Source organism: Podarcis vaucheri (assembly GCF_965113315.1).
Source record: "Podarcis vaucheri genome assembly, chromosome: 17".
NCBI lineage: Eukaryota > Metazoa > Chordata > Lepidosauria > Squamata > Lacertidae > Podarcis > Podarcis vaucheri.
In genome coordinates this window covers 10218783-10228893 of record NC_138755.1, presented here as the reverse complement: position 1 = coordinate 10228893, position 10111 = coordinate 10218783, and the positions used below count along the sequence as shown (strand labels likewise).

The window sequence follows — 10111 nt, the reverse complement described above, 5'->3', positions numbered from 1 at the left end:
ATGTCAGTGTAGTACAACCCTTACAAACAGATTAATCCCACCTGAAGGCTCCATTCTGAAGGGAGGCAACCATAAAATGAAATGAAATAAAATAAATAAATTCTTTTTTTATTTTTAAGCAGCAGCCCTACAGAGCAAGATTCAGACGTTTTTAAAAAGTCCTCCTGGGCTCTTTTGGCTTTAATTTGAGAAACTGGGCAATGCCTCCACGGAAATGGCTAAAACTCCAAAGGTATTTGGCATTTGTGGCTGCCGGATGAGTGAAAGACTTGAGTAGATTTCTCTCCACCATCACCCCCCCAAACCCCCCCCCCCACAATTTCTTGCTATTATACCAAATAAATAAAAAATAAGCTGGGCAGTGCTGTGGAGGAAGTGTCCCAAGTGAATGTTTTGGCCTGTCCCCATTCAACAAACATACACACTCGAAAGGGATGAAGGCTCCCTGTGGAGGACCATGGAGCAGGAGATGCTCTCACCTGTGCCAAGAACCTCATCTCTGCCCCCTACCCACTCCATGATAGCACCTCCTATATCACAGGAAACTTACATACAGTAACAGAGATGACACCCTCAGGCGTGTTAATCCCGTTGTTAAAAAAAACAACGCGGAGGGGGGGAATTACAATGGGCAACGGTCAATGGGAAGAGATTTGGTATTAAGAACTGTCAGGGAAGCTTCCCCCAAGCCTTCGAATCGAGGCCTACGTGACAAAGGTGTGAGATATTGGAGCAGCAAGTTCCTTCCCTTCAAGGGTTGTGTTACATACGGTGTAGTTTTAGCTTTCCGCGAAATAAACATGGCCTCGGACACACAAGGTCTATTTGGTTGAAGATGGCTGTGGATGGGGTTATTTTGCCCTTAAACTTGCCGACATGTTTAGGACATTTAATCGGACAGAGACTGAATCCAGGAGGGCCAGGGGGGATAGGTGGCTGGGTACACAGTCCCTGCAGGGTTTGATCAGGGAATAGCCTTAAGCATTGTTCCACCATCCCACTATCATGGTTAACAGGCAGGGGTGATGCTTATGCTAGGATGCCATTAGGTGCCATGATAGTAACTCGGTCACAGCTTAAGATGGCAAAGCCGGAAGCAGAAGCTGCTTGAAAGCTCTACGCTCCAGTGGGGTGAATCCTAGTTTCACCCTGGCTTCCCTTTGGAGCCAGAGAGCACATGCGTCCTTTTCCTGAAGCATGTGCAGAGGTGCTCACTCACATACGCACCTCTCTGGCTATGTCAAAAAAGCTCTTGCCGCCTGCAATTTTTGCAGACAACCCAAGAACATTATGGGGTGCCTTGACCGAAGGAGGTTTTGAGGAGGTGTCTCAATGCTTAGCCTCAAAGGGCAACTTAGCTGAAACTTGCTGTTGTGTTTCACCAAACTGGCATCCAAGTCTCTGCTGGGGAACCTGGTTAAGTACCTTTTCCTTCCAAACATGGACAAAGGGTTCCCCCCAATCTCTCCCCCATGATGGATCAGATACCACAAGACATCAGATGGAGGGGAAACATGCCATCAGCTTAGAATCGGAGCGGGGATGTCATGCTGAAAGCTAGAGGTCCAGCAGACAAGAAGCATGTCTTTGGCAAGGATCCAGAAAGGTGCGCTGAGGCGCTCACCCTCCTGTGAGATGAGCACAAAGCAATCATACTGGCCCATGCCGTGACCACTGGCCCATGCTGCCTCGGACCAAGAACCCAAGCAGGAGTGTGCATCTCAAAAGACTGGAAGGTTTATTGCTGCCAAGAGGAAAAGAGAAGCCCCCTGAGAGAAATCTTAAAGCATGGGAATTGCAAGGCCTTCCTACGGGTCAGATTGCTCCACAACCGCCTTGCAGCGTGGTGGAAAGAGCTCCGATCCTTTCTCCTACAGCCCAGCACACCAGAGACCTTCTGCTGGAAAGTCAGAAGACATCCTGGGCTGCTGGAGTCCACTGTGGCAAAGTGCAGTGTTGCTTTACAGAGGTGATTGGCTTTGTGGGGACGTATTCTCTCTCGGGGATGGACCAGCCACAGCAGAGCAGGCACTAAATCTAGCAGAATGGCTGAGGGCGAAAAGGTGGTGCCGTTTCAGAGCTGCCAGGGCATGTGGCTAATTCGGAGTGAGGGCGAGTGGGAAACAGAACTGACTTGAGTGAGCCGAGAGAAAGAATGAACACGGAGTTATCAGATGCTCAGATGGACACTTGGACTGTTGGGTCTTGCCAATGCCTCCACCTAGGATGGCGGAGGAGGAACAGAAAACTGTGCCCCTTATTGAAAAGGAAGGCATGGCACAGCCATCCCTTGTGGCATCACCCCCCCCCCCCCCGTGGATAGCAACCACCAGGAATCATGTTGGACTCATCCACCGCACAAGCCGGGCCATGCAGTTCCCCTGGCCAAGTGTGACTTGCGCTCAGCTGTTCTAGGGAGCCACATGGACAAAGCAGAGCAAAGACATTGCCAAAACAGCCCCGAGATCTCCATTCAACAGCGAAGGGGGTCAAAGAGCTGACCTATTTGGTTGCATTAAGCTGCCTGGAAAGGGCAAGTGGCAGATGTTCTGCTTCACGTCCACTCAAATGGTAGGGGAAGGAGAAGAATTGGTGCCTCCCTAGCAAGTGCTCGCTGCTCCCTTTCTAGTCCTTCCTCAGAAAATGCCAAGACAGACAATCTCACCCCCCCCCAGGCCCCAAGTCAGCCTGTCTCCACTTCTGTTGCATCTTTTGAAGTACAATGCCAGGCTCCTGGGGGGAGCATTTGCAGATTCCCCAGCCTCCAGCTGCATGACCTTCTTTGGACCAGTTTTCCCTACTCCCCGCCTACCCAACTTATCCTTGGTCTCTTACATGAAATGGCTGGATCCATAATTAACATAAAGAGAACCCTTTAATTTTTAAGACTGTTGGAGCTGTGGACTCTAGTTACAGTATATGGATGTGGGATACTACCAGAAGTCAGTGTCAAACAAGAGATGCCCCTCAAAATAAGAGGGTCCCTGCTTTTCCTTCATGATCCTTCTCCTGATTGCCCCTGCACTTAGCCCATCATTATAGCACTACACTGAATGGACTGCCCAGGAGCCTCCCAAATTGGATCAAGCTGCCTTGCTTTTGGGAAACTGGATGTTAATCTACTTTTCCGTAATTGATGTCCATTGTGTCGTACACGGACCTCTGCAGATCTAACTCTCCCTCTTCTTTCCAAGATGTTTTGCAGCATCATGCATAACAGCCTTGGCGCGCCAGCAGTGGGCATTGACATCTGAGACAGTTCAGGCTCTGCGTCCTCTGCAACAGCTAGAGGAGTTGCTTGCTACCGTGCCCCCATTGAGGACCATGTTGTCTCTTTGCTAAGGGTAGATATCAGGCATGCATTGAGAGGTGTGTGAATAGAGCCCCTCTTTCCCCACCCAGCAGCAGCAGGGTTTTCCTGCAGAACCAAACCTATCTGCACAAATCAGCTTCCATACTCTAGCAGCACTAACTGTTTTGGGGTGCTTCTTTTTTTTTAAATTTCACTCGATGGCTTTTCCGATGAAAAAGCCAAAAGAAATCTTAGTGGGGAAACAACTCTGAAAATGGACATGCGTAAAACTAATGCTGGTGTTAAGCACGCAGCCTAAACCATTGTTGTTTTTTAAAGAAATAAACTGTTTCCTAGGCTTTTTGTCCCTTTGGCAGGGGCTGGGTGGGTAAGAGAGAAGTCCGGTGGGGATGTTGCAAAAATCCGTAAGGTGACTGCAGCCCCTTCTTCCCTGTCCCCAGCCCCTAACAAGACACACAAAGACAAGAAAAGCAATAAAATAAAATAGAGAAGGCTAGTGGGGGAAAAAGAATCCTGAAAGCAATTTGCTGCTTCTTCTGCCCAGCTAAGGGAGGGACAGAACAATCCAAAACCCTTGGGATCTGAGGCACTAAGTGCTGCTCCTGCACAAGACTCTCAAAGACTTTCCAGGCAACTGGGGATGGGGACAAGGGAGAGGGTGTGGCAGGAAAAAGACAATAGGTCAAGAAAAGCAGCTATCTTCCCAGCATGCTTCTGGTGTGGAGAAAGCACGTGGGCCTTACTCACTGCTGTTTGGAGTGCTTGTGAAACTGCTCCTATGCAACTGGCAACAGCTGGCATCTGTTGGGACACCACCCTTTGGCAAAAAGCCATTTCTTTTCTCTCCTGGTCCCAGCACCTCTCTATACGGCACTAGCTGAACTCGGTTTCCTTTCTAATTCTCACGCTTTTAAAAATGCCTTCAGTCACTGTGAGCCGCCACAGTTGTGCTGGTGGGCTCAGTTGCTTTCGCTGGCGTTTAAACCCTCCCTGCAACAAAGCCAGGCTCAACCCCAACCGCTGTACCGCCAAGTCGTTTTGCAAACCTGGGTGGAATTAGCAAAGGGAAGGGAAGGCTCAGCTTCCAGGAAGGAACCGCCCCAGCTCAGAACTATGGCTATCCCCCAACTCAACCCCATAACAAAGCTGATGCCAAAATCCCAGTTCATTATATGGAGACTCTTGTGTGTCTCCAAGCTACCTGTATCTGTGAAATTTGATACAATACAGACATCCCCATCACTTGTCTGGAAAGGCCATTGGGAATGAATGACTGGTGTGTGTAGAGCAGTAGCACTTAGTGACTTGCTTTCTATTTGTCCCTTTGAATTTGTGTGTGTGTGTGTGTGTGTGTGTGTGAAGTTCAAGAATCCCAGTAAAAATTTCCAACAAGGTCTCTTTTCCTTTTTTATAAAAATAGATTTTTTTAAAATCTTTCTAAACGTTTGCTGTCATTTTCGTTTTGTTTCCCATTTCAGCCTTTTTAATGTATCATTTCCCCCTTTTCATTCAGTCATTAGATTGATCTAACATTGAAAAAGAGAAAGGGAAAACTCACCCACCAGCCCATTCCCACTCCTGTACCTCCCCCTTTAATCAAAAACAACTTTCTAGCTTATCAGGATAGTCAGCTAACACAGTTTGGGGGTAGGGGGTTGGCTCCCTCCTCTCTCTCTCAGATGGCCCCATGCTTGGTCTTAACAAATTCTTCGCCTAAAAATTTATAAAGAAAGAAGGAAAGAATGAAAGGCTTGATTTTGGGAGAGGAGGCAAAACAGCAGGTTTAAATTGTACCACCACCTGATTCAAGTCCATATTTCTGACCCGAAAAGAAACTTGACCCATCTAGTCCACACAACCTGATTAATCGACTAGGAATCTTGGACACTGTGCCAGGTCCCTGGCCTCTCTCGCTTGCTTATCTCCACGACCTGCACTCTTACTTTAATCCCAAATTATTCCAGGACGTAAGCAAATTATCAAACCTGATATGCAAACATACAAAACAGAGCAGAAAAAATATATATGGGGCCTTTGCTTTTCCCCCAGGGAATGAGGCTTCTCTGGGGAAAGGCAGGAAGGACCCCTGTTCAGGACATATGGGGTTGGGTTTATTTCCCAAATACAACATCATTCTAATTAAGGGCCAGGCAAGGTGGTAGGATTAACAAACAATATCGCTAACATTTTAGACCAAGGGATGAGATGAGAGCATTGTCCACCCACCACATTTGTACTTTTGCGTATTTTATTTTTTTTGCATCCAAGAAGGACAAAAGTGGTGAGCTGGATTGTTGTAACTCCTCCCCCCCCCCCCAGGCTAGCTCAGAAAAGCAGTCGTGACAATTCTTGGATTTGCTGATCCGTAATATTGGGGGCGGGGGGAGGTCGGGAGTGTTTCTATATCACACCTTACAGGAGAGAGTGGTTTTCGTCCCCCCGGGGCCAGGAAACCTGCCCATCAAAAGGAACAATGTAAGGGGTCAGAATTCAAAAAGGGAAGGAAGGATGGAAGATTGGGGAAAGCTTCTGACTTGGGTAAAGTATGTTAGAAAAGCCTAGGACAAGGGACCGGGTTGGGGGGGGGGGCGCAGTAGGGTCACAGAAACAGAGAGGTGTTCTATTCTGAGTGGATGTCTCCCCTGCACATTGCCAAGAGCAGGGACCGGTATTCAAAAGGTGGCTGACATGTTGCCATGTCCGTGCTCCCTGCTGGGCTGTCGGGCACAGGGGAGGGGCAGCGGGAGAAGCCTCCTGCTTCCCAGAGAAGATCACGGTGTCTGGCGGTTTTTTTGTTTTGTTTTAAATATTCTGCAACATTTGAGTCAATGAACATTTCCATTCTCATGGCGAGTCGGGGAAGAGGGCTGTTTTCCAGCATCCTTGCCGCTCACCCCACCCCACCCCTCCCGCCATCTCTCTCGCCCCGCTCGCTCGCTCATGCCTTGTGTTGCTTACTGGTCTTGAAGGAAACCTGGAGAATTCGGTCGCCCAGTCGGTAGCCATTGAGGCTGGCGATGGCCATGGCTGCTTCGTCGTAGTTGGTCATGGTGACAAAGCCAAAGCCCTTGCACTTGTTGGTGGTGAAGTCGCGGATCACTTTGACGTTGGTGACTGCTCCAAAAGGCCCAAAGAGCTGCCACAGGACACTCTCATCGGCCTCTGGGGAGAGGTTGTACACAAAGATGCACCAGCCGGCACTGGAGGCCCCTGTCAGGTTGACTCCCGCCAGGCTGGTCATGCTGTCGATCGTGATGGGAGAGAACCTGGAGATCAAGGAGAGAGGACTACTTTGGGTGTAAGGCTGGCATTCTACCAGCATGAGCTCACTGCAATATGGACAGGTTAGGAACAGCGCTACCTACTTCTCAGGGGAAAGGGTGAGGCACCGGCAGTTCACTCCTACAAGCCTTGGCTCCAAGGGGCAGGAGGGAAAGGGCACAGGCAGTTCCTACCAAAAGACCTGGATCCTTCAGGTTGAATTTGATGTACAGTCGTACCTTGCTTGTCGAACTTAATCCGTTCCCAGGGTCCATTTGACTCCCGGAACAGTTCAAAAACCAAAGCATGGCTTCCGATTGGCTGCAGGAGCTTCTTGCATTCAATTGGAAGCTGCGGAAGCAACGTCGGACGTTCGGCTTCCGAAAAACATTCGCAAATTGGAACACTCACTTCTGGGTTTGCGGCATTCAGGAGCCAAAATGTCCGAGTATCACGGCATTCAACAACCAAGGTACCTCTGTACAAGCCTACCTTTGTAATTTCCCCCACAGATTTTGGTGAGGTGACATTTTAATTCACACTCCTTCAAGGGTATTTCTGCCTGTGCTAGATGTTCCCCCAGTTTGGTTCAGCCTGCAAGTGTGCCACAAGTCTCCCTGTTTGTCCTTAAGGTTTCTTGGCTCTAATAACGAAGTAACCTCAAGGGTAAAATGGAAGGGCTCCTAACGAAGGAGCCTGTGACTTTTCCTGTGCATGAATGAGTTCATCATGCAAGTCCTGAAATTGGAACCCCATGCAGAATCTGGCACAATGAGAATCTCATTTTCCATTTAAAGAAAAACAAACTTAAAAACCCCCCACACCAAGTTATAAACTTCATGGTAGCAAATAACATCTTAGAAATGATTCTAATGAAACAGGGAGGAATTCAATGCCGTGCTCTTCCAATTGTTCCGTCAGCTCAAGCATTTCAGCTTGCCAGACGAAATGATCCCCCCTCTCCGCCCATGAGCTCTGTTATGGGGGTTCTCCCAAGCCCCCCAAAGCCAATTCTGGCACAGGGAAGGGGGAGAGAAGGAGGGGAAAGCCCATTGTACAAGGGATTCCAGTGATGGGACTCATTAGGTGCATCCTGCCCAGGATGTGGGGCAGAGCTTGCTGTGAGGAACAGGTATAGTACAAACTTCCCTATGTCTCTCTCTCTTCCCATCGCCCAGCCAGCTATTGTTTTCTGACATGTTGCTGGTGACCACCTGTGCTCCAGTTATTTCCTTCCCTTTCCTCGTCCACCCCAGTTTTGGAGGAGAAGAAAGAAAATTGAAATGTTTGGATAACCTGGATCTGTGGGTTGATTCAGGTAAAAGTTAAAGGACCCCTGGACAGTTAAGTCCAGTCAAAGGCAACTATGGGGTTGCAGTGCTCATCTCGCTTTCAGGCCGAGGGAGCCGACGTTTGTCTACAAACAGCTTTCCGGGTCATGTGGCCAGCAGGACTAAATCGCTTCTGCTGCAACGGGACATCGTGACGGAAACCAGAGCGCACGGAAACACAGTTTACCTTCCCGCTGCAGCAGTGCCTATTTATCTACTTGCACTGGCGTGCTTTCAAACTGCTAGGTTGGCAAGAGCTGGGACAGAGCAATGGGAGCTCACCCCGTTGCAGAGATTTGAACCGCCAACCTTCTGATCGGCAAGCCCAAGAGGCTCCGTGGTTTAGACCACAGCGCCACCCGCGTCCCTCTGGGTTGTTTCACACCACAACTCTGTATATGGATGTGTAATTTTTGTTATTGATCCAGAATACACTGTTATTCGTGGCTGAATGGCTCACCAATACTACCTGCCTGCTGCAACTAAGCTTTCCTAATACAGGTTGAAGTGAATGTATCGGAGTGGTTCTGTGCAGAGAATATCTTCAACCTCCAGCCTGCTGCAGTAGAGCAGTCGTGTAAGTGTCTGCTAATTTACTTGACTTCAGCGGCAATCATTCTATGCTCATTTACTTGGAAGGAAGCCCCATTGACTTCAGTGGGATTTACGTCAGAATAAACACATGCACACGATTGTGCTATTGCATAGAAAATTCTCTGTGAACAACAACGCTCCCCTCTAATCTTGTTGGGAACAGGAGGCGTGAAGGAAGGCAGTTCTGCAGAAGAGTCAAGCTTCTTCTTGCTGAATCTGAGGAAACAGCTGGGCATTGCCAGGAATCTCCAGGGCAGACTGGACCACTCATGAAGGATGCTGGCATAGCAACCACTTAAAACGACAAAGGCTCAATTTGGGGCTTAGGAATTTTGGACCTAAGGAGGAATGAGCTTGCTCAATGCCTGCATGTGGAACTACAGAGAGCTCCATTTAAGCTGCTCTGGGCTTTCGAAGGAAGATTGGGACGTGAAATATAAACAGTAATTGTTGTAACTTGTTTGACAGCCTTCTAGCTCTCAGCTGTATCTGTCTTTGGTATAAAGTTTGTCCGCCTTCCCAATTCACCTTTGGAGCAACCGTCTAATTTCTGTCCTTCAAGCAACACAACTAAATGAAACCAAGAAGCACCCAACACAGTGACAACAGATAAACACAAGACCAAATATATATATATATATATATATATAAGGAACAGCCAGTCATCTGAGCAAAACAGCGAACCCTTCTCTCAAACCAAACCCAAAACAGAACGAAAAGAGAGGCATGAAAGGTCTGTAGTGTGTCCCCCAAGACACACAAACCCAAATTCCACAGGCCTAAGGCAGAAGATGGAGGGATTCTATTGTTTTAACTTTTATAGTACTTTTAAATTCCCATGCTCGCTGAGGGACGTGGGGGGGGGAATAAGAAAAAAGAGGGGAAATGATTACAAATTAAAAAATTAGTATTGGGGAGGGGTGGGCATTGAACCAAGCAACCACAAATAAAGTTGTCTACGTTTTTTCCCCCCCTTTAAGGTTAAGAAAAACAGTCAGATACCTTAGGAGACTACAAATGTTATGTCTAATCATGACACCCACATTTGCTTTCTAAAAGGATGAGTGCGGCTGTACTGTTAAGGCCGAGGTTGGGGTGGGGGGGCCTCTCGCCTCTGGGGCTGTGTTGACAATCACCTTTTTAAAATCCAGCCTTGTGCTGTGGGCCAAGGTGGGGAGGGAGGGGGGAATGGCGAGGAGCGTAGGCTTTTGAAGGCTATTTACCTCTTGACGCCGTATGCCATGTTTAGCAAATTGTCGAGCCTGTGGGAGGAAGAGGAAGACGAGGAGAGGCCATTGTTAGTAGACGATCTCGTAACAAGAGGGTCTTGTGGTGCCATCTGGCTTGGCTATTAGTGCCGCAGCAAGGTAGTGCTTGCTTCCTGAGACTAAGCACAGGTTGCTGTTTGCACTTGGAGGCCCTGGAGGAATTTAAATGTCTTAGGTTTTGAAATATATATATATCTATGTATATATATATATGTGCTGAACAGCAATGGGAAAGGATCTCCATCTATTTTGTTTGTTTATAATCTGTTTTTCACATACTGAGATGCATGGGTAATGGACAGGCACTAATTAATTAAGGGCAACGGTGTCTGCATTTCAAAAAT

The 10111-nt window shown here is 48.1% G+C and overlaps 1 protein-coding gene across 7 annotated transcripts in view; it reads right to left on the bottom strand.

The window, feature by feature from the left end:
* Positions 1 to 599: 599 nt before the first annotated feature.
* ELAVL3 (ELAV like RNA binding protein 3) overlaps positions 600 to 10111 on the bottom strand; it is a 91348-nt gene continuing 81836 nt past the window's right edge. For 3 of the 7 annotated variants that reach the window (XM_082205071.1, XM_082205075.1, XM_082205077.1), the window contains exons 6-8: positions 9723 to 9761; positions 6272 to 6600; positions 600 to 5026 (exon numbers count right to left, since the gene is read on the bottom strand). In XM_082205071.1, the coding sequence (XP_082061197.1) occupies positions 4989 to 5026; positions 6272 to 6600; positions 9723 to 9761 (406 nt within the window). In that variant the 3' untranslated portion in view covers positions 600 to 4988. Of the gene's footprint in view, positions 6601 to 9722; positions 9762 to 10111 lie in introns of all 7 variants that reach the window. The other 4 variants (XM_082205072.1, XM_082205073.1, XM_082205076.1 and 1 more) reach the window with 4 other exon arrangements.